The sequence below is a fragment of the Manis javanica genome, chromosome 10 (genome assembly GCF_040802235.1).
Source record: "Manis javanica isolate MJ-LG chromosome 10, MJ_LKY, whole genome shotgun sequence".
In the NCBI taxonomy this organism is placed as follows: Eukaryota; Metazoa; Chordata; class Mammalia; order Pholidota; family Manidae; genus Manis; species Manis javanica.
In genome coordinates this window covers 86550373-86576605 of record NC_133165.1, presented here as the reverse complement: position 1 = coordinate 86576605, position 26233 = coordinate 86550373, and the positions used below count along the sequence as shown (strand labels likewise).

The window sequence follows — 26233 nt, the reverse complement described above, 5'->3', positions numbered from 1 at the left end:
TCAAGCTAATTGTGAATGATCCTGCCTCCTACAGTGATAGCATACTTTCTTAAACTGGAAGGCCAGGTTGAATTTCGACTTCTAGGAGTTCTTGAAGTTCTGTGTTAGAATCTTCCCCAGGGTTAGTCCCTAGGCTGCAACCTGCCTTGTCTTCCCTTTGCACTCATCTCACCCTGCAAAAGGCTCGTGTATATGCATAGACTCTCCAGCCTGTTTATCCAAGCGTCATCCACCCAGCTCTCCAACAAACATGTGCCTGTTGGTCACCTCTTGGGCCTAAGAGTGGGCACACCTACACAGTATGTCATCAGGACCTAGAGAAGAACAGAAAATGGGCTTGGCAGGGAATTCTGGGGTCCTAGGTACCAGGAGGTGGTCTCGGAAAAAGAGCCCATTCCCTTGACCCTGTATCCCACGGGGAGGGTCATAGCTGAAGTGGAGGTCCAAGGCACTGACCCTCACCCTCTCACAATGGGATTTTCCAGGCCACAAGCTCGGGCAGCAAAGGCAGCTCCCTGATTCCTCTTGCTTTGTGACACAGCTAGCCCCACCCTGAGAGGTGGAGAAGAAATAAGCAGACTAGTACAAAAGAAAAATACTGTTTATTCCACACAACTACATCAAGTGCTTCACCACCATTCTCCCCTCCCCAGCCCTCACTCCAGCCCTCAGTAGGCTTTGCCCCATGTCAGGGGACAGTCAGAACCTGTGTCAGGGCCTGGCCGGTGAGACAAGAAGGGAACATAGGAATAGGAAGGGGATGGGATTTCCAAGGACACCAAGACATCAGGGTCTCTTATTCCAAATTCAAGTGTGTTCCTCAATCCATTTGGCCAGATTCTTTCCTGGGACCCACCTGGGTAAAACACCATAGTTAGTGAGGGGTCAGAGGCCCCAGGTGATTCATTGGGCCATAGAGAGTTTTGGTCTTTTCTTTCATTTAAAACAAAAACAAACAATACCATACAAACAGTTAAAGCATTTCTGCCCTTTCTGCTGCCTTTCCACAGTAAAAGAACCACTGAGCTCTGGCTTAAGTCCAGAAAGTGCTTTAAAAACAAAATTTATACAAATGACCTTCAAAGCCTGATGCTCACAAAACAAACAAAATAAGAAACACAACTCCAGGCCCCCACTGCTTCCCAGATGCCCTGTGGTGGGGAGCAGGAGCAGAGATGGCAGGCCTGAGCTCTGTTCCGGGGACACTTCAGGGACACTCTGCACCCCTCTGCTTGGGGAATCCACCTGCAAAAATTCTGCCCCTGGTATAGTTCTTCTAAAAGACCTGCCTACCCTTCCTGCAGAAGAGAAAATGGTTTAGTTCTAGCCCAGCCTTGGAAGACAGATTTAAATGGAGGAGCTGAGAAATGTGGCCAAGCCTAATTCAGACCAGGAGTACATTACCTTTTTCCTGCAGTGACATAGGACAGATAGCGTCCTCCAGTATACCCACCGCCATGGACACACCCTGGATTACATGCTACTCCCAGGGCACCAGCAGTGACCCACTCATCTCCCAAAAAAGAAAGCATAGCTGAACGCAGGTGTTTGAGGGTGAAAACCTGCATCTCTCTAATCTGCTGAAGTGTAAATCACTGAATCCCTTACAAACTCTGGTACTTTAACTCTCCTTACTGAAAACTTGTTTACAATGCCCCTCCAAGTGAGCTTATCATCTCATTGAGACAGGTAGATAACCTTGAACTTGAGTGTACAGCCTCCCTCTTGGAGACATATTCTTTCCAGGAAGGCTGGGGCAGGCAAGGTGCCCCCTGCATTCTCGGCAGGTTTGATTGGCCTGAACGCAGTGTGACAGGAGTGGGGGAAGACAGACAGACAGTGTGAGTGTGTGTGTGTGTGGTGATTTGATACACAACTGTCTTTTCATTAGCAGGCCTACCAAGGGGACAGCCACACTGGCACTGAAGGGCCTGGGAAGGAATAGCTGGAGGCAGGAGAGGAAACACAGTGGGCCAGAGGAAGCGAGGCCAGGAGGTGGCTCTGTGCAGTGACCACAGGTGCAATGTGCCCTCGCGACAGTCACTGCCTCAGGGTGTATCATGTGAGCTGCAGTGGAGCGCAGCTGCTGGAGACCTGGCTCTATAAGGACAGAAGTAGTGAAGAGAGGAGGTGGCTCGCCCCTGTGACTGTGGCCCTTTAGGGATGGCCTGCTCAGCAAGTCTGGGCTCACTGAAGCCAACCGCTTAATGCTCTCCTGACCTCCTAGAGTCTCATTCTGAGTTCCAGGGGCCATCCAGATACAGTGAGGCTGGGAAACTCACTTAGTAGCCTGGCTGAGATGCCAACCCCCAATGTGCCATAGTTGCCCTCTCTAGAGGCAAAACCCATCCTAGTTCAGGTGTGTTCTTGACTCACTTGTTTACACAAATACACAGTGTAAGACTCTGGATGAAATAAGAGATGAGATCTCCTCCAGTATCCGAGGCTTAAAGTTACAAAGAAAATTAGAGTTAAGTCACCTTCCAAAAGAGACCTTCCTGGGCTGTCATCAGTTCTTTCTGGATGCTGGCCTTTCCCCTAGGGCCTTGCTGTCTGGTTAACTGTTTAATTTGCCCCTTCTGAGAACATCCCCATACTGGGTTGGTGGTGAACATGAGGACAAGAGAAAAACAGTCAGAATTCTTTTCCTCATTTTTCTCCAGAGTGCCTACTTGCTTGGCCAGTGAGATTTTCCAGGCTGCAAGTTCTCCTAACTCATGCTGTCTTGGGGTGAGATAGCCATGAAAGAGATTAGAGTAAAATCTGAGAGGATGGCCTTGTTTACTAAATTCCTGACCTGCTGCAGACCCAAGTCACCTCCAGGATAGCTAGGGTTCCCTGTTGCTCCTTTCCAATGTGGATTACAAAAGAAAAGGTTCTGCTTTAATGCAATGTCCCCCCAAAGGAACCAGAGAGAGGTGGGAGAGGAGATCACATATTGTGGCTCTAGGGCTGACCTTGAGGTCAAGGCAGACACTGAGTCTGACCTTCCGAGCAGCACATCACATTTTTCAGAACTGTGTCCCTTGGGTCCTTTCATGGGGACAGAGTGCCTGCAGGCAAAGCAGGGGAGGGGGAGGCTGTGATTCCACTGGCACCATACCTGCCACACTCACACAGAGGAGCAAAGGAGAAGATACGGTAGAAAGAGAATGCCACTGAAAACAGGAGCTAAGGGCCAGAGGTCCTTAGGGGCTGCTAAAGCCCTGCCTCAAAGTAGATGAGTTTCTGATTCCCAACCAGAATTCATCCTTCAAAACCCACATTAGCAAAGTGCTTCTTTAAGTGATACCACTTAAGAGAGGGGTCCCGTGGCGTGACCAGCCCCCAGCCTGTAGCTCCCAGGTGGGCCCTCTGCCCTCTCCACAACGGGAGATGTGGGTGGGAAGGCAGCTGACGCACATGCACACAGAGGAGCCGCTCGACCCAGGACAAGCACGACTGCATATGGCGGAATGACAGGTGCCGACACGGCAGCGGCTGCAGCTGGGTGCCAGGGGAAAAGTACAAAGTGCTGGAACACAGGGCTGAGGGCTGAGCCCTAAGGGATCTGAAAGACGTTCAGCTTGCTGGTGTTCTTCAGTGTCTGGCGCCGATTGCAGAACCAGACCCGCACCACTTCACGGTCATAGTTGAGCTCCTTTGCGATCTCGGTGATCTCCTGGCCTGTGGGCAGTGGGTTCTTCTCAAAGTAGGCGTTGAGCGCCTCTATGGCCTGGGGGGTGAAGGAGGTGCGGCGCTTGCGTTTCTTGGAGGGCTCCCCTCCCACAAACTCCATCAGGTTCTGCTGGCCCTCCTGGTTCCGGAGTTCGGCCTCATTCAGCCACTTCTCCAGCACTGGCTTCAGCTTCTGGGCACTCTTGGGCGTGATGTCCAGCTTCTCAAACCTGTAGGTGACACAAGCCCGGGAAGGGACAGTGAGGATGCCTTGCTCCGCACACCCAGACTCTCTGCAAGGGGCTGCCCCTTTCAGGGCTGGTGGGACTGCACCTAATGTCCCCCTCATGACCTCTACCCAGACCCCCCTGGCCTTGGGCAGCCCGGACTCCTCAGACTGTCCTGTATCCCAGGTGATTCTCACTACCTCAGTTCAGAAGTGCCATGATAACTGTGTGACTGCTTTATGAAGACCTATTTCAGAACTTTCACACCCAAAGGAGTGAGGTCCTTTGAGAAGTCATCTTGAGAGGCCTTCAGAGATGGCAAAAGATGTCATGAGTGCCGTCCTCCTCCAATCATACTCTCATAACAGTGTCACTAAGTCAGACTACTCTTTCTGGCAGAGCCTGGATGTGATTACATAATTCCCAACATGGCATTCTAGCCTCGTAGTCATTCTAGTCTAATCTACGGAGTTGGCAGGCAGATGAAACCTTTCAGACATCCCTGAACCATGCACTCTTTCTTGTTTGAGACCATCTGCCACCCCTCCTTTGATATTGGCACCAGCACCAGTTTGTATGTTGCACACAGAAAAATCAGCCACATCGCTTTATAGTCACACCTTAGAAGGAGGATGGGAGCATGATGGAGTGATGGTGGGTGACAGCTGAGAGGCAAGCCAGAGCTGAAGTTCCCACTTTTGTGACTAATTTCATAAGCTGTATCTCTTTCTTCCTAGAATTTCTCAGTGAATTAGGGTCTTGGGTCCCCACCAAAAAAGAGATATAAATGCTCAGGATTTGCGGATAAACTTCAGAGGGCCCTGGATCAGTCTTTGGCTACTCCAGGTATGTATGTTTACCCTTAGATCAGCCTTCCTTTTCTAGAAGGCAGGAGCAAGGCAGAACAGGGAAAGGGGCCAGATACCTTGGTGCCTGTGAGTGCTTAGTGGCCCCAGGTGCCTGAGCAAGAGCTGGCTTTGCCCAGGGCAGCCTCACTCACCGGCAGATGGCTGACTGGCTGTAGGCTGGGCCTTCCGTTGCAGTCAGAGCCTGACCCACCTGGGTCTGGGTGAGGCCCAAGGATAGCCGCCGGATCTTAAAGTTCTTGGCAAACTCCCGGATCTCTTCTAAGTTGATACCATCCTCATCCAGACTCGGGGTACGTGGCTCTAAGCCAGAGGAAGGGACCAGGGGTGAATGTGTAAGACAGGTAATCATCACTGCTTATCTAGCCCACTGGCCTGGCCTGGCGAAGGAATGAGGCATGAGGACACTTGGCAAAAGGCCCATGCACCCTCAGGACTCTCATCACCCCATCCCAATACAAACACGACTTGGGGGATAGGCGCCTGAACCAACCGGTCTGGAGGTGGGGTCCTATTTTCAAATTCTCCCGGCTTTAACTGCTGATCCTCCCATTCTCCCTGTGCCTGGCCCCAAGCACACCTGTGAGCCATCTACATTCCTCAAGTACTGGGTGAGAGACTACAGGAGAGACAGCCAATGGCGTGGCTTCTCAGAGAGGCAGTCGGATAGCCAGCTAAGCAGCCTCCACTATCACCATGCGTGGAATCCAGCTGGGCAGGAATGGGGATTAAAAAAGCCAATTCCTGGCATTGGGCCTCTGCCCTTCCCCTTTGGATTCTAGGAAGTTTATTAAGGAGAGCAGCATCTACAGAGGTCAATGTGTCCAAATCAATACCTCTCCCCTTCTCTACAACCTTCTCCAGGAGCCACTTACTGGACACCAGCTGGCTGACAGTAGGGGTCTCTGAGCAGGTAATAGGGATGGGAGCCGAGGCAGACGGCTTGGCTGCTGGGGCCGGGCTGGTGATGACCACAGCAGGCTGGGGCACGGCTGGCGTGGGCTGGATGGGCTGCACCTATGAGAAGAGAGCCAACAAGCCGCTGCGGCCCACCTGCCCAGCTCAGGGGCTTAGAGTCCCCGCATGGAGCAGAGGCAGGGCAAAAATGGGCATGAAATCCTCACTCACTAGTACATGCCTACTATGCACCATCAGAAAACAAGCCTACAAGCTATTTATTAGCACCCACCCAATGACAATGGCCTCCAAAGTCAGCACAGCAACATGCCCCACCAAGCTGGAGGCTCACAGCTATCTGGGATGCAGGTGGTGCACATTTGGGCAAAGCCTCCAGGTGTCCACCTTGACCTTAGAGGAGAAACCTAAACCTGATTCTAGAGCCTGCCAAGCCTTAAATGTCCATTAATAGGGTACTAGTGAATGGGACCTCCCCACAATGAGATACTGTGTAGACCTTAAAAAGAACTAGGTCTATCTCTCCACTATTGAAATGGAAAGAGCTACAAGTCATAGCTCTCACATAAGTGAAAAAAAGTAAGGTGAAAAAGTTTTTATGGACTAATTCCTTTAGAAAGTACATACGAATTTCCCAGAAAAAAAAAATATTGAGGCATATAAAGAAAGTAAGCTGTCAACTGCAGTCATCTCTGGAGGTGGGATCAGAAGAGATTTTTCCTTTTTTACATTATGCAAAATGTTGGAATTTGTATAAAAATCACATATCATATTTATAATAAGAAGAAACTATAAATATATGAAATTTGTATTTTTAGGTTTTTTTAAATAAAAAGCTTCCTGAAAAGTGCAAATTTCTCTAGGATGGGTCCTCGATTCTCTAGAATGGGTCCTGTTCCCTGGATTCTACCTCCTGATAACTCTTCAGTTCGTTCCCTCATCATCCCCAGGGCTTTAGACTTAGTCCAGGGCTCCCTGTTTCTTGCTAGAACTGTTTAAGCTGCCTCCTAACAGATGACAAGGACTCAAGTCTCACCATAGTCCAGTTGTGGCTCCACCTGGGTAGCAGAGGGAATTTTCTTTAAATGCACATCATAATTAGCCATCCCCTGCTAAACCTCATCAGTGAATCTCTGCTACCTGATAATAGTGGCAACAATAAAAGCACGGGTTTCCAAGTGCTTCCTGTGTACCGGAGTGTTAATAACTGCCTTACGTGTAACACATCCTTTAATATTCATAACCTTCTGAAGTTAATATTCTTCTAATCCCCATTTACAAATGAGGCTAAGAGGTTATTCAGAAAGCTTGGAAGCAGCATACATTTGAGACCCCTGGGCCTCAACATCACCTGAGAACCGGCCAGAAATGCAAATTCTTGGGCCCCACTCCAGACCTACTGAATAAGGAACTCTGGGGTAGGGGGTAGGAATCTGGGTTCTGACGCACACTCACGTTTGGGAGCCCCTGCGCTGGCACACTATAGTTTCTGCAATTCCTGGAAGGTACAACACTCTCTCAACCGTTTCATCCCTTTAGATTATTTAAATGTCCCTTCTCTATGAAGCCTTGGAACTCCCCAGTCTGCTGAGAGCTCCCTTCTCTGAATTCCCCAAACACCTTATCAAGCCCCTAGCGTCGTCTTTGTTATGCTGGCTTATAACTATCTCCAATGGAGGGGTTCCCAATGCTAGGGAGGGCACCTCAGTCATCTCCCCATCTCAGCACTTGGAATATAGTAGGCATTCAAAAACTGCTCCTAGAATGAACAAATACATGAACAATCAGAGCCACAGCGCTGAGTGGAGAGGTGGAGGGATGAAGGGGAGAAATAGGGGTACAGAACCTCCCAGGGCTTTTCTGGCAGTCTGTTCATCCTGGAGCTGCTCGAGGCCCAGTTTACTTTTACTGCCTCCTCCCTGGCCTTCTCAGAATGGCCCTGGCCTCTGAAAGGCACAGATACATGTTTTTGGTGTATGTGGGGAACGGGCTGTGGGTGTCATTTCCCTGGACAGAGTGTGTGGGCTCACATGGGCCTTCTCTTCTGGGGCCTCCCCTCACTTTGGGGAGTTATCCTACTTGCCCAGAGGCTTCCAGAAATAACCTGGTCCTGCCCAGCAGTCTGCAGGGAGACAGCACTGCCTGCACCACCCCACCCCACCTCAGCCCTTGTACCTCACTCTTAGCAGGGGACTCAGGCGTGCTTGGCTTCCGGACAGCCACAGGAGGAGGCAGGGGGCTGCTGGCCAAGGTTGCAATCACCTGGCCCTGGGCATTCAACAACAGCTGGGGGGTCACAGCCTGGACCTGCAGGCTTTGGGCTGCTGCTGGGGCTGTCACACTAGCCGAGTTCACTACCCATGGGAGTGTTCCAATGACCTGGGAGGAAACAGGAAGGGACCCCAGGTGTGAGCACAGTGTCCAGCTCACCCCAACCCAAATCCCCACACTGGCCGGGGGTGGGGGGGGCCTGAAATCATTTAACACCTCTGGGACCTCAGCTTCCTCATTGATACAGTGAAGGATACACACTCTAGGGGCAGCTTCCTTTACTCTGTCTCCAGAGCTGTGGGGGAGTAGAAACAGGTCTGCAATGTGGACCGAGGGCCCGGATGTGAATCCCTGCTCTGCCACCTTTTAGCTGTGTGGCTTACTTTCTCAGACACGGGAACAGAAATCTCCACCTAACAGATCTGTACTCAAAGCAAAGTGAGATAATGTATGAGGAAGTACCCAGCACAGAGCTTAGCCACCAAGTGGGTGCTCCGCAAAGGGAAACCCCCAGCTGGAGTGAGCAGGGCAGTGGCTCGGCCCCAGTCTGGGCTCAGCATCACCAGAGAGCTCCCACACAGGAGATAGGCACAGCAGCCTGACACCCTGCTTGAGTTTCTACAACCCTCAGCCCAAGTCCTGCCCCCGAGCCAGCTTCTCCCCAGCCCCCAGCCCTCAGCCCTGGCTTTCAGCACTTGCCTGTCCCTGAGCGTTGGTGAGGATCTGGCCGCTGATCCCCGGCATGCTGGGAATGGCGTTGGCAATGACGGGAGTTGTCGTGAGGGAGCCCAGGATCTGGGTCTGTCCCCCGAGGGAAGCAGCACTGATCTGTAGGTGGAGGAAGAGCCTTGCTCAGAGGCCTCAGGGCAAGAAAGAGCCCAAGGCAGAGGGAGGAGGACTGAGTGCATTGAGCTGGGGAGACAGGGATGCTAGGCTGATGGGACTGTGGGCTGCAGGCCCACATCCACTGGCTGAATAGTATCCAGGGCTTGGGGCTGCAGGGGGTCAGCAGGGAAGGGTGGGGCCACAGTCCTGAAGAGTAAGTCTGGCTCATCTCTCAGGCCAGGCTTGGGAGGGCAGAGGGCCAGACTTAGAGTGGCTGATGTGACTCTATCCCATCTAGAGCTCCACTGCCAAGCCAGGAGCCACACTGAGCAGACACTGGCATGGAGCTGTGAGCCTCTAGCTCCACCTCAGCAACTGCTCACAAGTTTGCAATCCCCAGACATCATTCCACCCTCCAAGGCTGGTCCGGTGCTTCAGGTTCTGGAGAATAGACCCAGCCCTCCTGGCAGAGGTTGTCTGCTCTTGTCTGGGATGGATGAGCAGCCAGCTGCAAGCAGAAGGCATCAGAGGAAGCCCATCTCTGCTGATGTGCTGGAAAAGAGCTGTATTCAAGGGCCGGTCCTCCACCTCCTTTCTCCCCTGCAGGAAGGGCCAGTTCCACCCTGGGCCCAAGATTCGGTCCATCCCTGGTCAGCCCTGGGCGAGGGCAGCAGCTTACGATTCCTGGGCTAAATGCGAAGCCTGCAGGCTGGACGGTGATCTGTGGGGGTGTGTCCACTGGCTTGGGGGTGGGGGCGGTAGCGGTGGCAGCTGTGGGCTGCGGCAGCGGCTGGCTCTGGAACAGCATCTGGGGCTGGGCTGTTGGCCGGGACTGGGCGGGTGAGGAGGCCTGGGCCGGTGGGGCAGCTTGTACAGGTGCCGGGAGGGTGGCATTCAGCACGGCAGCTGCTATGGAGCAAGGCAGAAACAGAGGTGCTCAAATGCCTAGCCACAGCCCAGAACGGCTCCAATCCCAAGGGATGTGGCACAAGAATGAGGGAGTGGGGCAGTGGGGCAGAGGGGAACAGGCAGCTGTGGTTCCCTTGGTCCTCGCAGGGGTGGCACGTGCCAGCATCTCTCATCCCCCCTCCCTTGGGCCTGGAGATGTGCAGGTTCAAAACTGGAAGTTGAATCTTCTTGCAGTCCTTCTCAGGAGGCTGGTCACGGGGTGAATTCTGGCGAAGGGGATGAGGGGCAGTCTCAGACAGTTGGCCGAAGTAAGAGGCCTGCTGGGCCAGCATGGCGTCATGGCCTAGAGTTCTGAGGTGGCGCGGCAGCTCTGGGGCTGGGTGCCCAGGACACTGGATCCAGACTCCAGGGCTCTGGGTGGGCTGTGGATTCTGAGTCCAACATGGCAAGCACGCGTGCAGGGATGGTAGTGTAGGGCGATGGGGGGCCTGGTGCAGTCCTGGGGAGAGCTGCCGTTACCTTGGAGACCGGCCAAAGGTGGCTTGAAAATTCCCCCCGTAGGAGAAGCAGCGGTCAGTCCTGGGAGGGCAGCCACGGTTGCTGTAGGAATTGTCCACACGGCCAGCCCCTGCTGACCAGCCACTTGACCTGCAATACTGATGGGGATAAGAAGAGGTTGAGTAACTGCCCCTGCTGGAACCATAACTCCTGTCAGAACTGTGGCTAAGTTTTCCTGAGTCAAGACCTGCAAAAGCAAACAAGATTTCAAAAAGAAAAGAAAAAATAAAAAATCAACATTGACAGCGCAAATACTGGGTCTCTTGGACCCAGCTGAGCACAAACAAGCATTCTGAGGGCAGTGGGGAAAAGGCCACGTGATGGGGGGAAAGAGACAAGCCCTAGCTCAAGGCCCAACCCTGAGTAGAGTGCCTGGACCAACTATCCTGCCTTCAGAGAGGCAGCCCAAATTGGAGACAGCAAAATGGGGCACAGGCCCCTTCCCCCTGTCTGCTACCTCCCAGGCCCTCCCTTGGCCCTTGACAAAAGGACCGTGCTTTGTGGCCAGGAAGCAGAGGGCCTGAGTGGGTGAAACTAAGTGGTCAAGGGCCCAGGGAGGCCTCTGGGAAGCCCTGATGGAGGATACAATCGATGGATGCCTCAGAGATCTGTGCATGTAGCAGGAGGTCACAGGGAGCGTGGCATCCCTGGATGATCCAGGAGGCAGCTTCTCACTGTGCAGGGCTATCCCCTGGCTCTCAGTGAGGACTCTGTGAACAACCCATAAACTCTTCCAGGCATCCAGCAGAGGGGCTGACAAGGGTATTCACTCAGTTAGCCATTAGATAAACAGAAATGCCTGTGGCATGAAAGAGTTCATGGAATCTCTGCAATTCTTACAAATCTGCTTTTCCCAGTGGGCCTGATGTGGGGCAGGTGGGAGGCCAGGGGTGCCTAGTAGGTTATTCCCTCCCTCAAGCCACAGCATGTTCCCTGTCCTTTCCCATGAACTTCCCAGATCCCGTGGCCACCCCATATGGCTGTCCCATGCCTTGCTCCTGCCCACTGCCCTCTCTGCAGCTCCCCGGGGTGGCCCTTACCTGGGGGGCAGCTTGTACAGCCAGTGGCGTGAGGGTCTGCGATGCCTGAGGCTGGCTTGGGGCTTGGCTGAAGGAGGCAACAGCGGGGGCAGGGCTCACAGAGATCCCCGGGAGTGACTTCACTTCATGTGGCATTGAGAGAAAGGAGGACAAGAGTGAGCCTGGTGTGAAGGGAGGGATCACCGGTGTATAGCATCTTGTCTGCAGCTTGAAGTGGCAACTCAGCCCCACGCTGTAATTCTGCATAACCCAGGACCACTCACTGGCCTTCCCTGGCCCAGGAGGCAGCTCTCCAAATGCTCTTGGGAGAATAGGAGGCTGGAGGTCTCTGTGCCAGACCTGGAAGGCAGACTACTCCCTTCCCACAGCTAGATGAAGAACATGCAGGCCTGTGCACAGTTGGGTCTCAGTCTCTCATTTCCTGGCTCCAAAGGACACCATGACCTACCCCATATTCTGTAGAGGGGCCTGACATAAACATGTGTCAGGGAGGGAAGGAGCTGGAATGGATGGGAGCAGCTTCCCTTGGCTCGTCCAGCAACTGCATCACTGTTCATCCCATCGTCAAGCCGCTTTTCAGATGCAGGTGCTGGCTTGGGAAAGGGGCAAGGATTCTGCAAGGTGAAGCCCTTGAAGTGACAGTTCCTGAAAAATGGCCATGTCTTGGCCACATTCAGGATCACAGGGTCTCTCCAGGCCAGACAGCTCTTCTCTGCCCATCCCTGAGGTCTGAAGGCTGTATGAGCAGCTTTGATGAGCTTCTAAGGGAACTTCCTATGACCCAGAGCTTTCCACCTGGGTTGTAGCTTCCTTTTGCTATCTTGATTTTGTCAGGGATTAGGGACCCCCATCAAGGAACGTCTTCCAAAACCACACGACAAGGAGGGGGGCTATTATTTAATATATGGCAAGACATTAAAAGGCATCTAGGCATTGGTGATGAGTGTCAGACCACATCAGTGGTTTCTTAACACTGGCTGGTCACAGATGGCCAGGCCCTTAATCTAGGCCTACTGAACAGAATGTCCAGGAGTAGAGGCCAGTAATCTCTCCTCTCTCTCTTTTTCCTGTCAGGCTCTCTCGTGATACAGCACACAGCCACAGTGGGGACCACTGAATTAGGTAACCTTCCGACCCTGCATTCCCAGCCCACGTTTTAATCTGGAAAAGCACCAACCTAACTCAGGACTATACACAGCATTTTAAGAAATCCAGATTGTTTAAGGAATTGAAGAGACAAGCAGGCAAGAACAAAAGCCTTATCAAATACCAAGAGAAAACAAAATGGTAGATTTAGCTTCACTGTGGAGGGGAAATACATTTCTAATTATTGAAAAAAATTGGAGGAGATGAGGATGCTCTGAACCTCTGAAAATTTACAGAACATTTTGCTGACAAAATGTAATGGACTATAAAAAGGAACAAGAGAAAATAGGAATGTGATAAACATGAATGATAAAAAGCTTACCATCTAAAGAAATGAAATGTTCATTTAATTAGGATTACTTCCAAAGTAGGACCAAGGGATCTAAGGGTTTGCATACATTTAGAGGTTTTGTCCCTTCCTGCTAGACTGCTTTTCAGAAAGAGTGAATTCACAGAACCATCAACCATGTACCTGTTTCTCTGCAGTACCAACCAATTTAGATTTTATCGCTATCTATTTTCCTGGGGTTAACAGGCAGATGGTTCCTCATAACAAATTACTTTCCCTCTCATTGACAGCAAGATTTGTATTTTTCCATGTGATGACTTCCTCCTATGTAAGTAATTTATTTCTCTTCTAAAGGAATTAAAGAAGAAAAAACTTTTTAAGGGACCAGTCCAAAGACATTCAAAGTGGCACTGAAGCCAGTTTGACCATAGCCCAAACCAGAATCAGGTGTGTGAATCTATGTCAAGAAGGAAATAACTACATGAAATAATATGGTGGTAAGTGTCACACTACATGACCCATCCTCGGTGGCCACAAGTATGCAGGTGTGACAAGGACTAGGTAGTAATTTAGAGTGGCACAAATCACTAGATATTTTTTTCATCCTGAGAGTTTCCTATTACTTAGTCTTGTTTTGTTTTAAGAAGAAACTCTTCTTAACATTGCATATCAAGGCCACAATCTAATGGCAGCTTCTTGGGAGAGACCATCACAATACGTGCCTTACCTGCTTGATGACTCAAATTCCTTTACAGAGAAGAACTTCTGAGAAGGGCTTAAACACACAAACCTTTGGAAGGTCTGTATGTGCACTACTGTAAGTACTCATGCTAAGATATAGTTGATTTAGGATCCCTTTCTGAGAGTAAATTTGGATAAGAAGCAGAATTAAGGCAGGAAGATAGACAGAAGGGTAAAAGGGGAAATTGGGGCATTGTGGATAAACCTAGGAAACCTCCATAATTTTCTGAAAAGGGGCTCCATCCCCACAAATGGAAAGCAATGGAAAGAGAATCCATGCCATGAAATTCTTGTCTCTGCCCCATGGAAGCAGGTGATGCCCCATCCTTGCTTCAAAGTGGAAGCAGAACATTTCCAGAAGAAACGTTCTTGTCATTCCTTCTTTCAAAAGGGAAAAAATAACCCACTTTACTAGGGTGCTAAATGAATCTGCATACTGCTGCTCAGGTAGAGCAAGGGATATGAGACCTTGCAGTTTCCCTGAAGCCTGTCTGCTCTCATTTGCTCTCTTCTTGGCTTCTCCTGGCCCACCCCCACCAGCCCAGATCTCCAATCTAGGGAAAGGCAGATAAGCAGAAGGCAAGGGGAGATGAATCCTGGAGTTCTGGGGGAACTGGCAAGGGAGGCCCCAGGCTACCTGCAAAAGGAGATGTCTATTCTGCAAGGTGTTAATGAGGAAAGTGAATGAATGGGCACTCCCGGCTAGGGAGCAGTGCCTGGTACCAGTCCTCAAGAGCAGCCCAGGCTGTCTCACTGCTGTACGGCAGGGTAACTGGGGCAGAGTGTGAGTGAACCACCCATATCCATGGCCCTGTTTAGGAGAATCAAGCTAATGCCCTAAAGCCATCCTTGGAGGATGGCACAATAAGTCCCCCAGGCAGCCCAGCAGGGAGTAAGAAGCTGGGATTCTGCAAAGTCCTAGCTAACTCGCATTGTTAGTCCAGGGTGGGTAAGATGCCCTCCCATCCCCAGCTCCTGGGACCTCATAGCTCTGCCACAAAAGATCCTGAGTTGGAAAGGCTGGCAGGATACTGGAGGTATAGTCCTCTCTGCATCGGGCCTGAGGGTCTGGTTTAGACCTAGGAGCTCTCTCTTAGGCTAATTCAATGCCCTCTGCTGAGCCCTGCCACCCTCTTCCCACCTCCCCCTGACCCATTTCAGGTTAGGTCTGGTAGTGACTGAAACCAGCACTAAGTTCCAGGGACAAGGAGTGCAGGATAGCCCTAGCAGCTGGCCAGAAGCACAAGCTGTGGCCAGAGGCTATCCAGTGGATAGGAAGGTGACAATACTGTAATGCCACATAGGCCCCAGGGACTCATGCTGGCTCCCCAGGAAACTGAAGGAGGGGACTCAGGAGAGCAATACCAGTTGGCAGCAATGGCCTCGTACCAGTTGCCTCTGCAGACGAATCTGGGTTGTCTGGCCCAGATCCACCAGCAGATTCCCCGCCTTCGGCCACCCCCTCCAGGCCTTTGCCCTCCTCCTCAGCTGGGATCTGGGCATCCACTCCGACTTCCAGCACACGGATAGTCTCGTGGCCTGACATCACGATGACCTGCAAACAGAGGATGGGGACACTGCTGCGGGGAGGTGCTGATCTGGTCTCTGAGGCCCAGAGCTCGGGGTACAGTTGGGGGAAAGGGGAGAGGGCACTGGAGGGGGCAGACCTCCTGTTCAGAGGACTGTGTGCTCTAAGAATTCCAGAGCCTGGGGCAGGCTGCAGCTCCGAGTCCAGGGAAGGTCTTGCTAACAGAAAGTGGGCCCTGGCGACTGGGGGGAAGGGCTTTACCCAAGCTGGACAAAGTCCCCCAGAATCACTCCACTTGGGGGTATTTCTATTTGCTTCCCCTGCTGGACTTAGTTCAGGGAGTGGTAACTGGCCCGGCTCATAGCCTTAGAAGGACATCCTCTTGGCTGCTGGGATGTGGGAGGGTGGCTCTGAGGGCCCCTAACATCATACCCACATTTTAAGCTGGGCCAAGAAGCAAATCCCTCTTCATTTCTCTTGAAACCTTATAGAAGTTTTCAAAGACAAAGGGGTGGAAATGAATGTTCCACAATGTTGAATAAACTTTTTAAACTCATGATTCGTTTATTTCCAAAACTCAGGTAAAAGCCAAGATTTCCCTGCAACTAACTTCCTGAGACGAGGGTCAGGAATCCCCATGACGAGGCCTCTAGCACCGCCGCCCTGGGCTGCAGCTCTGCTCTTGGGGCCGGAAGCTGCAGCTGGGCCATTGGAGGGCATGCTCCAGCCTCGAGGGCAGCTGCCACGTCCCAGCGGTGCAGGCAGCCCCTGGGCCTCCTCAGAATATGTGGCCATCTTCCCTGCTCCGTGGCCGGCACCCAGCTCCCTGCCTCCAAGACTAAAGTGCTTACACTTGGGCCATTCAATAATCACGGACACTGTATGTTAAAAAGCTCCCTGCCAGGCCTCCCTTGCAATTGGCCTGTACCCGAAGGCCATCCTTAAGCCTGAAAATTGGACCAAGCCAGAGACTCTGCTGGAAAAGTGACAATATGACCAACCCATCAGGGGCTTACAAGTGAAATAAACCCCCAAAGCAGTTCCCTTTCTGACTCAAACTTGACCTAGAGGAGCTTCACTCCAATTACATTTTAAGAGATAATAGCCTTTTTTTACCTTTTAAAAATTACATAGTAATAAATGGTCATTGCCAAAAATTAAAAAATACATATAAGCAAGAAGTCAACATAAATTACCTGATGTCCAAATCATTCCCCATGTAAACGTATGTGTATTTGTACATTTTAATTTTACTTTTTAAAGTCACAGCTTAAATCCCCAAACTCAGTCCCTGACAAATCCTGTTTTCTAACAGACCTTGAGGAGCTCCATGGAGTCTTCCTCCTTGCCCACATCCCTTGTCCATCACCCTCACGCCCGGCTCTTCCAGCCCCAGAAGATACCTGCTCATTGATAGTCAGAGATGACTCTGGCCCGGCTCCAGGATCCATGGTCCCTTGTGGCTGGGGTGGGGGCTGGCCCACACCTAGCACATCCTGTGGGGTAAGATGGAATGGGAAAAGCAAAGGCTGATGTGACACAGTAACATGATTTCTACATCATCTTGAAAAGTCAGAAGCAGAATGGTTGGAAGAAAGAGAAGCTACTTATCCCCTCAAGTATCTGCAAAAGTAAAGTAAACAGAATTCTAAGGACTTTAAAACTAAAGTGTGTTGCCTCCTGCAGCATCCCAGGAGAACCTACATTCAGGAGAAATCAGGGTGTCAAGAGGAAAGACAGAGCCAGGTATCTGTCCCCGGGAATTCCCCAGTCCAACGAAAGACAGCAGACCCGGCGAACCCAAGGTGACTTGGACCCACGCAGAGTCTCAGACGCAGGTGAGGAGGACTCTGTGAGGAAGAGTCTGAGCAGGCCTCCGGAAAGAGATGATAAAGACGGGAATAAATTAAAGCACTAGTCTCAGACTTTGATGTGCACGATCATCACTGGAAGCGTGTATTAAAAATGCAGACCTCCAGGTTCTCTCAGACCAAACATCCGGAGAGTCTGATTCAGCAGGGGTGTCCCATAGAATAAGCCCTCAGGTGATTCTGTGGCAGTGGCCTGAGGACCATACTGGCCTTTAACACGGAAGGCAGGACAGTATCCCAGATGGCGAAACACCCTGCCAAATGCAATGAGACTGCGTGGGAAAGCCCTTATGAGGACAGGTTGTCTGACTAGAGCCATAAACCATAAAGTCACAAGAGATAAAGGTAATAAAGGGGACAAACAGGTTTAGACACTTAAGTAGAAAAGAAGACAATGAACATTTATTTTGAGTGCTTACACTGTTAAGCATTTAGGTAACACTAGTTCATATGCATTACTTATGCCAGCTAGGGGATGGGGGCATTACTACCGTCATGTTACAGATGAAGAAACTAAGCTCAGAGAAATGTTCTGGGTCCCTCATCTTGCCCTTCCTCCTCCTTTTCCCCCCTGGGTTGGTTGGTTGGTTGGTTTTCTTTTTTTTATTATTATTTCATGGATTGAAGGAAAACTCATACAACATAAAATTCACCATTTTAACCATCTTAAAGTGTACAACTCAGTGGAATTTAAGACATTCTCAATGCTGTGCAACTGTTATCATTATTTAGTCTGGAAATTTTCATCACCCCCCAAGAAAACCCCATACCCACTAGCAGTTACTCCCTTTCTTTGCCATCCCCCAGCCCCTGGCAACTACTCACGTGTTGTCTCGCTATGGATTTGCCTATTCTCAGTATTTCATTTAAGTGGAATCATACAACACGGCCTTGTGTGTATGGCTTCTTTTCCTTGGCAGCATGTCCACAAGGTCATCTATGTGGTACATTGTATCAGTACTTCCATCCTTTTTAGAGCTGGATAATACTCCACTGGGAGGGCTTTCCACCCTCTCTGGGGATGGCTCAGAGAGAGGAAAACCAAGATTTCATTTCCAAGATAGAAAGTCCATCGAACAAAGCTGTGGCTTTTCCCAGCATTTCTTGGGCCTGCCAATCCACCACCTCCCCATACCCATAGTTCAAGAAAACCACCTATGAGTCCAGCACTTAGAGAACAATTAAGAAAAGCAAGATCTTCATTCAGTTCCCGTTACAGCATGGTAAAACATCTGAAGAGCAAAGAATGAAGAAAAACCAGCATCTTCAACAGAAAACTGTTTGGAATTTCAGAAAGATTTTAAATACATCGCTAGTCAACTTGAAGAAAGTACATGTTTGAAAAACATCTTCAAGAGAATCAATGTATGTGAATCTCAATCCCTTGAGACTGGAACATGCAGTGATCTCCAGAATGATTTTGTGAATGAGGATCTTCCCAAACAAGGATTAAATGAAGAAAGAGAAGAATTGGTGAAGCAGGTTCAGGAGAAAGAAGACCGACCATTTTGGAGGCTAAAACTAGTCCTAATGTTTTAAAATGACATTAAAAATGAGCTGTTTCAGTTACAGTTGTTAATGAAGAAGTGGAAAAGCTCAGGCCCGCCATTGCTCTCTGAGTTGCAGCTACCTGTGTCTGAGGAGAACAAGAAACTCAGCCTTACTCAGTTGGTGGACCACATGGGTTAGATGATAAATTGCTCCACTGTAACACAAATGAAGAATTTATAGGCGCTTAATTCATAACTTTTTTCTCTAGAGTATCTTTGGGAGTAACAAGGTAATTAAAAGATACTTATGTATTTTAAAGGGGAGATATAAACCATTAGGGCTTAGGGAAAGATACCCTGATGACCATCAATTTAGGGCACCTCTGTTATAGAAATACAAATTAAGTTCTAAAATTTAGTATTTGGGATAAATTTGCCAAAGAAAATTTCACATCTTAAGAAATGTGAAAAATTTTTTTTAAATGATTAAAAAATAATTTGGACAACTCTGGAAGTCAGTTTTAACACATTTCTTTGTTTACTGTGGTAAAGTTTTATTTAAAATGTTAAAAAAAAAAGTCCAACCTGGTGAATGTCTAAAGCTAAACTGTCTAAAAATGTCTGTCTCACTCCTAATTTTATGACCTTTGTTTCCATTCATTTATCACATATTTCCATCTGGATGTCTAGCAGGTAATTAAACTCCTATGTTCAAAACAGAATTTCCACTATGCAGATATACATTTCATTCATTCATCAGTTGGTGGGTGTTTCTATTTTTCAGCTCTTGCGAATAGTGCTTCTATCAATCTTTGTGCACAAGTTTTTGAATATCTGTTTTTAAAATTCTTTGGGGTATATACCTAGAAGTGCCATTGCACGGCTCACCCCAGGGGTTTTAGGGCCTTTGCCCCTTATCAGAATGTTCCTTGGCCAAAGAGGCAAGAAAGCCATGAGGTTCCATCCCTCCCTTCCTTTCTCTAACTGCCTAGAGGGATGAAGGGAAGCACAAGCAATTCAAGACCCTAGCAATCTGAAAAAAGAGCCTCCCCTTTTCAGGTGAGACAAGGATACACGAGGGGCAGAAGAATTTGCTGGAAGAACTGGTGGGCACCTGCCCATTTCACTGGGACTCTAGCTTCATTTCTGGGTGACACCCTCCTTTAGATTTTGTACATGGGACCCTGCCATGAATTTTGCAGAGAATTTAGCAATTTACCACCACTTCTGGATAGGAACTGGGATAATCCATGAAAGTTGTTACATATAGAAGTCAATTAGCAAGTCATCTGCAATTCAAATAAAAAGCAGAGACAAACCCGGAGAGGAAAGGTGTGCAAGGTGAATTAGGGTCCATTATATCTTGATACATACATTTCACTGGGAAAAGAAGTTTCCCATTCCAAAGGCCTATAGGTGGGCAGTATCAGTAACTAGTCATTGTGAGCAAGGGAGCATCTGCTTGAGAGGGGCTTAGAAGTCTGCTCATAGTCTGCTGTGGTCACTGGTTGCTTGCTGCAAATCATGGCCTCACAGGGAATTGTTAAGCACATACCCACTTTGTGGCTGTGTAATGATAGGGATTCAAGCAGTAGAGAAGGCTCAGATGATTCTAACATCCTTGAGATTCTGCAAGCTTATAAGGACCCAGGTTCTCAGGATCCAGTCCTTTGTGTCAAGGGCAAGGTCAATCCTGCTCACATGGGCCCCCTCTAACCCACCAGGCTTCAGCCCACCAGAAATGCAGGCAGAAGAGAGGCAAAGTCCTCTCCTGTTCCAGACCTCAGACCTTACTCATCTCCCTTAGTCTTAGCTGTAGATGGCTCTTATCAGAGGCACGAATGTGATAGAAACCCCTAATAAGTAGACACTCAGCATTTTGACTCTGAGCTATGTCTGTGTGTTCCCCTGGCTTGGAATCTGTGTAGACATTACCCTGGGCCTGTTCCCAGTCCCTTGCGAGGAACTTTCCTTAGTTTTTCCAAGTCTTAGGCTGTGGTTTGGTCTCACTGACTAGATAGCCATCTTCTGTTTGCTTTTCAACCATTTCCCTGGTGACTGGGGTAAACAGCACATTTGGATGGCCTCCTTTGAGCTCACAGTGCCAGGTAGTGTCCACAGCCTGATGGTCAGTGGGGAGAGACAGTAGGCTGTCTGTCTGTTTTAAGGGTACCTGTGATTACCCCAGCAGTAAAGCTTCCATACATATACAGACCACAGCAGAGCTGCTCTGGTTAAAGCTAGGAAGGGAGCCAGAGCCTTCTCCTTTGCCTTCTTTCTCCAGGGAGTTGAGTCTGAAAACACCTGACTCAAACCTGGCAAGGCACCCTGGTTGGCTAACAGATGGTCCCTGGCTTTCCTGTGCTAACATTTAAAAGTGCAGGCAACCTCAGGGAGAGAATGAACTGCGGGTACTGAGGCATTTGCCCACAACCTGAAAATCCAGAGGACCCCCCCCAAGACCCTCCCTGGATGGGGACTGATCTAGAGGACCTGATGCTGTTAATCTTTCTCCTCCAAGAACTGCTTCAGGCTTAGAGCAATATTCCAAGATACCCAGGAGGAGCTTTGGGGAATCTCAGACAAATCAGAACTCCCTAGAATAGCCTGAGATTCTAGCAGGAAAACTGAAATGCTTCATCCTTTATTTATTGTTTATTCAACCAATATTACAGTGGCTACTGCATGCTGGGTGTTGGGAATACAACAAGGAAAAAAACGCATTCCCCAGCTTTGTGAAGAAGCCTCCCATCTAACCTGGTACTCAAGGAAATAAAAAGGTAACTACAATACAGTATGTTTAGGTGTATGCTGGATGACTAGAGGGCAGCAGAGGACCCACAGGAGGGACACCTGATGCAGTCTCCCATGGGCTTTTCCCCCTTGTTTCTGGGTGGCACGTATTTCGGACATGAACTTTTATGTATGACAAATCTTACCCCATATAGAGGAAAATGGAGCTTTTTGCAAAGGATTCAGATTTTTAACTCAGACTCACTTCTGTGGTTTTAATCACTCCCTTACCACTTAGTGTAGTTGAGATTTTCAAGGTATAAAATACCTTCTAATTACACATTTTTTGAGAGGGTGAAGGGTACTTTGGGTGAAGTCAGCAGATTCCAAGGAATGGTTGGTCAAGCTGAAATTAATTTTACTGGTATTCAATTTTAGGAAAGTCACATTCATTATGGGAAATCACCTTTCAAAGTTTTGACATTATAATTCCCTCAGGCTAGGTGGGTTGCTGACATCAGCAGCTCCAGCTCTACATCACTTTTGTGTTTAAATTGTGCACCCACTTACCTCCTGCAGAGCTGTAGTTCAAAATGGCCAGAATAACAGGAAGCAGGAGACTGGGAGCTGGAGCTGGGCCAAAAATTGCAGACAATCCTTTACCTCCTCCCTAGATGTCTCACCCAATTGGACAACTATAGAATCTGAATCTCCAGCTTGTACTCACCTGGGAACTTCAGATTGATATATCCAACTGCTTACTGATTGAGCTATCATCTCATACTCCACGTATTCAAAACCAAACTCCTAATTTCCACCCCAAACCTGCTCTGCCTGCATGTAGCCTTCCACATCTTAGCAGATGGCAGCTTCATCTTTCCGCGGATGATCAGGCCAAAAACCTTGCCCACCACCCTTTTCTCTCTTATGTCTCACATTTGGTCCTTCAGCAAATCCTGCGGGCTCTCTCTTCCAATATGCCAGAATCCCCTACTTCTTATCATTACTACACTTGTTCACGCAGCTTAAGTACCTTGTATGAAGGAACACCACCTCCCATCCTGCACACCAAGCACTATCTGCCCAGTTTTTAGATCACGAGACTCCAGGAAGGCCATCTCTTTGAAGTTGTCATTGCCTGGTGGATTTTTCTACATGTTCGCCTTTTCTAGCCCCAGGACAGAGATTTCCCTTCCCACCAGCTAAAGAATAATCATGTATAGTTTATTGGCACTTGCGCCCTTTACATATAGTATTACAGTGAGCACCTTTGGGAGACAGATTGCCTGGTTCATAATCTCACCTTTGATATTTACTAGCTCTGGGACTCAGGATTTTGTACCTCAGTTTCCTCATCTGTAAAACTGAGAGTAATAGCATCTGCTTCACAGGGCTGTTACAAGGATTGAATAAATTAAGGTGTGCAAAAAGTGATCGAAGCCTGGCACATAGTTAAGTGCTCAGAAAATGGTAGCTATGATAAAAATTCACACACATTAACTCATTACAATGTAGTGGAGCAGTTCAGAACCTAGGTTCATCTTTCAATTTCACCATTTCTTAGTTGTGAGACCTTGGACAAGGACCCAACCTCTCTTATGCCTCAGAGACTGTATCTCAAATGGGGATAATGTTGTAGTAAATTGCATAAGGGTTCAAGAAGTGTTAACTGTTATTATTCAATCTGACACAAGCCCCATGAGACCACAGAGCCAACACATACTGAAGCTTGTCCAGTTGCATGACTGTTCACAAGTGGGCAGGTTACTTCACTTTTTGTTTTCTCAGGGATAAATACTAAGAGTGCTTACCTTTGAATTATTGTCCAAAACACTAAGAACAATTAGCTATTATATCTCCATTTTTATAGATGAGAAAGTTGAGGATGAAAGAGAGGTAGAGTTATAGGCTTTGGAGGGAAGCCTAGATCAAATTCCAGCTTGGCCATAAATAGCTGTGCAATCTTTGAGCAACTTGATTTAATCTCTCTGAAGCTTACCTTCCTTTATCTTTCAAATGGTGATTAAATGGGAAAGCCTTATGGGGTTGTTATAATGATGATATGAGATTATGTAAGTAAAATGTTTATCGTGGTGCTCTTATGATGATCTCCATTTTTGTCTACGGGGAAATGGAGGTAGAGAGAGGTCAGTGACTTGCCCAAGGGCACAGAAGATAGGCAGATTCAAATTTCAAGGCCATGTCACCTGCCCCAGACCTTACCCTCCTGACAGTACACACAGCCTCCTCTCAAGAAATGGGAGGAAGGCTGATGGGACCTGTTCTGACCCCCAAGGATCAGGGCATATTGGAAAATGGAAGCTCTCAGTTCTGCTCAGACCACCACTCTCATGCCCCCACCCCTGGCTCCAAATCCAAGGGCAGAAATAAATTGTTTGCCAAGCTATTGGTAGACCAGCTAGGACACACATGAGCCAAAAGGAAGGGAAAGGGAACAAGATAAGAAGTAGAAAACAACTATATTCTCCCTTTTCCAAACTACCATTTGTACTCTTAAGACATATATAGTCAAACAGTAAAGACTAGTTCACTAAGGACAAATTTAGAGTCAGTTTCTCCTCCTGCCCCCTTTCCCTCGTACCCAAACTTAATTTCATCCCAGGCAGGGTGAAGGGAGGGGGAAAATGAAATGTGAAAAATAAAAAGTAGGTATGTCTCCCTACTAAACTGTAAGCTCCAAGAAGGCACCCAGCTAACCCATCATATCCCAGTGCCTCCTATAGTATCTGGTACCTAACAGGGTGTTGATGAATATGAGCTGAAAACATAAATTAATAAAGCAGATCATATATCACTTAGCTGCTTCATGTTTCTTACCTTCTCCCTTGAAACACATACCCTATCTCAATTTTTTTTTGCCCCCATGCCCAGTACTAAGACTACTCAAAAGTATTTCAAAGAAGTAGTAATGAAGTCTGGAGAACTCTGACCACACCCCTACCCAAGGTGCTGGCCCAGCTCCTCATTCCCAAGCCTGCCCCTCCTTGGCCAGTTTATCCCAGGTCCACTTCCTCTGGGGCCTCATTGACCCTTATTTTGACACAGAAAGAACTTGGGGCTTAAGGAAAGCACATAGAGGGTATTTTTGTTGGATCAATGAACAAATTAATGAAGTTCTACCGCAAATATGCACAGAAATATCACCCCAGCTTCAGGACTTCAAAGTGGAATATATGGAATTATTCCTCCGAAGGCCCTGCTTGTGCATGTTGACTGCTTTCCCTTCCAAAGACAAGGGGAGGAGAGATACATGTCTATGAACAATTAAAGACCAGTCCTCTACTTTTGGAACAGGGAATCAGGAAGAGCTGAGGCTGAAATCTCTGCTAAATGAAATCTTCATTTGCCCAGGAAGGCTTCGGGACTGTTTCACTTCCCCCTGCCTTGTTGCTACAAGCAGAGGCTGTCTCTGAAGGTTAGGCTTCCACTCACAACTGAGCAGGGGGTCCCGATGGCAAAGTGCAGGTTACATGGCACCGTGGGGCTCCCTCTGCCTTGCCAGGTGAGAACGCCCAAGGAGACAAATTGAGCCCATTATTATGACTTTATTAATAATAATATCGTTATTAAATATTTATGAAGTGCTCCATGCTTTTTCTCCACGGTGACCCTCCCACTACTCCCCCACCCTTCCAGCTGCGCTCGGGTCCCTAACCCCGGGTCCCACCAGTCCTCCCGGTGTACTGCGGTTGGGGGAATTGCGACAGGTCGCCCTGGCTGCCTCAGCTGACCTTAACCGCCGGGCACCCAGGCGTCCGGGTTCTCCCATGGGGCGAGAAATCGCTCTTGGTTGCTACGGGGTCTGTGTACAGAAATCCCCACTACCTGCACGCGACCTGGGCTCCAGGGGCAGAAACGGGGAGGGGCCAGGTCCAAGCTCCCGACCGAGCCCACCTGGCGGCTGCCCCCTCCCCTCCCGGGGTCCAGACCCGCCCGCCCGCGGCCGAGGGTGCGGCCCCGAGGTCTGCGGCCCCAGGCGGGCGGCCGAGCGCTGTCCCGCTCCCAGAGCTCCAGCCACCGCGGCCCAGCATCCTAGCGCCTCGGCCCCGCGGCATTTTTTTCTCTTTATCATAAATATATAAATTATGCTAATTACGGGCATTGCATATTAACCAAACCCGAAACCTCCCCTGCCCGGCCCCCTCCCCCTCCGTGCAAACCCCTCCCCGCCCCGGACCCCGCTACTTACCGGAGCCCGAGCTTGAGCCGCCTTCGCCCCGGGTGCCGGGCGGCCACCGATTAGGGATTCATCTCACAGCCCGAACCAGGGGGCCGGGGGCCAGGGCCGGGGCCGGGGTGGCTGCCGCCCGCAGACAAAGAAGCCAGTACGTCTGGGCTGGGCTGGGCTGGGCTCGGCCCGGGAGCCGGTCGGGACCCGCCGCCGCCCCCGGGCCCCCAGCCCGGGCTGGACAGAGACCAAGGGGACTCTGCGGGCTGCGCTGGGCGGTGGGGGGTGGCCGGGAAGTGGGAAGGGGAAGCTTGAGTGGGGGGTCGGTCAGGTATATATATTTTTCTTCTCTCCCCCCTTTCTCAGCCCCCCCCGTCCCTCCCTCTTTTTTTCCCCCTCCTTCTGCTACTTGGATTTTTTTAGCTGCTGCGTCATGAGCATAATTTATGCAAAGAGCTTTGCCGCATGCTGCATCGCGCGCGCCAGCCGCCGGGGGCGGCGGGCTGGGCGGGCAGTCGAGGAAGGGAGGGTATCTGGGGAGCTGAGAACCGGGGGTGGGGGCGGGGAGGGGACCCGCGGCCCCCAGCCTCGCCGGGAGGCCCCGGAGGCGCCCTCCTGGGACAGGAGTGGAGGGTCGGGGGGGCGGGTCACGCAGTCCCCTTCGAGGTGCCGCTTGAGGTGGTTTCATTTTGGAAGGTACGAGAGGGAGCCAGGGAGTCGGGACTGGGGACCGATGCCACCCACATTCCCTTCAGCCGAGGGCGGTGACTCCCAGCCGCCGCCTTGTTCGTCTCTAGGTTAGTTAAATGCCCTCCTCAACGTAGAAAGTCAAGTTCATGTCCATTCCCGAGCCCCGGGCCGGGACCGGGGGAGAGAAGGGAGAGGGAACTCGGCGCTCCGCCGGCGTCGAACCTCCGGAGCAGCTGCGCCCAGCCCCTTGTCGGGGAGGGGACTCACGTCCTGAACGCCCCCCAAGCC

At 49.8% G+C, this 26233-nt stretch overlaps 1 protein-coding gene and 1 pseudogene across 3 annotated transcripts; one reads left to right on the top strand and one right to left on the bottom strand.

The window, feature by feature from the left end:
- Positions 1 to 583: 583 nt before the first annotated feature.
- POU6F1 (POU class 6 homeobox 1) lies at positions 584 to 25601 on the bottom strand. 3 transcript variants are annotated; one of them, XM_073213513.1, is made up of 11 exons: positions 25277 to 25601; positions 16376 to 16468; positions 14834 to 14999; positions 11269 to 11429; positions 10190 to 10415; positions 9441 to 9667; positions 8636 to 8764; positions 7841 to 8044; positions 5626 to 5767; positions 4885 to 5053; positions 584 to 3887 (listed from the first exon to the last, which is right to left on the bottom strand). In XM_073213513.1, the coding sequence occupies exons 2-11, from the start codon at positions 16421 to 16423 to the stop codon at positions 3542 to 3544; spliced, it is 1818 nt and encodes a 605-aa protein (XP_073069614.1). In that variant the 5' UTR covers positions 16424 to 16468; positions 25277 to 25601; the 3' UTR covers positions 584 to 3541. The 3 variants fall into 3 exon arrangements, with proteins under 3 accessions (XP_073069614.1, XP_073069613.1, XP_036848327.1); XM_073213512.1 differs by having other exon boundaries at positions 9441 to 9670; positions 25277 to 25599; XM_036992432.2 differs by having other exon boundaries at positions 9441 to 9670; positions 11269 to 11390; positions 25277 to 25595.
- Positions 16477 to 25254, top strand: LOC108401520 (swi5-dependent recombination DNA repair protein 1 homolog pseudogene; annotated as a pseudogene).
- Positions 25602 to 26233: the final 632 nt, after the last annotated feature.

Excerpts from the sequence above, each read along its gene's own strand:
- POU6F1 (XM_073213512.1), bottom strand. The coding sequence starts at position 16,423 with ATGGATCCTGGAGCCGGGCCAGAGTCATCTCTGACTATCAATGAGCAG. Across the intron at positions 8,765-9,440 it reads TCGCATTTAGCCCAGGAATC|ATCAGTGCTGCTTCCCTCGG; the intron begins GTAAGCTGCTGC and ends CTCCACCTACAG. Across the intron at positions 5,768-7,840 it reads AGTCCCCTGCTAAGAGTGAG|GTGCAGCCCATCCAGCCCAC; the intron begins GTACAAGGGCTG and ends CTCTTCTCATAG.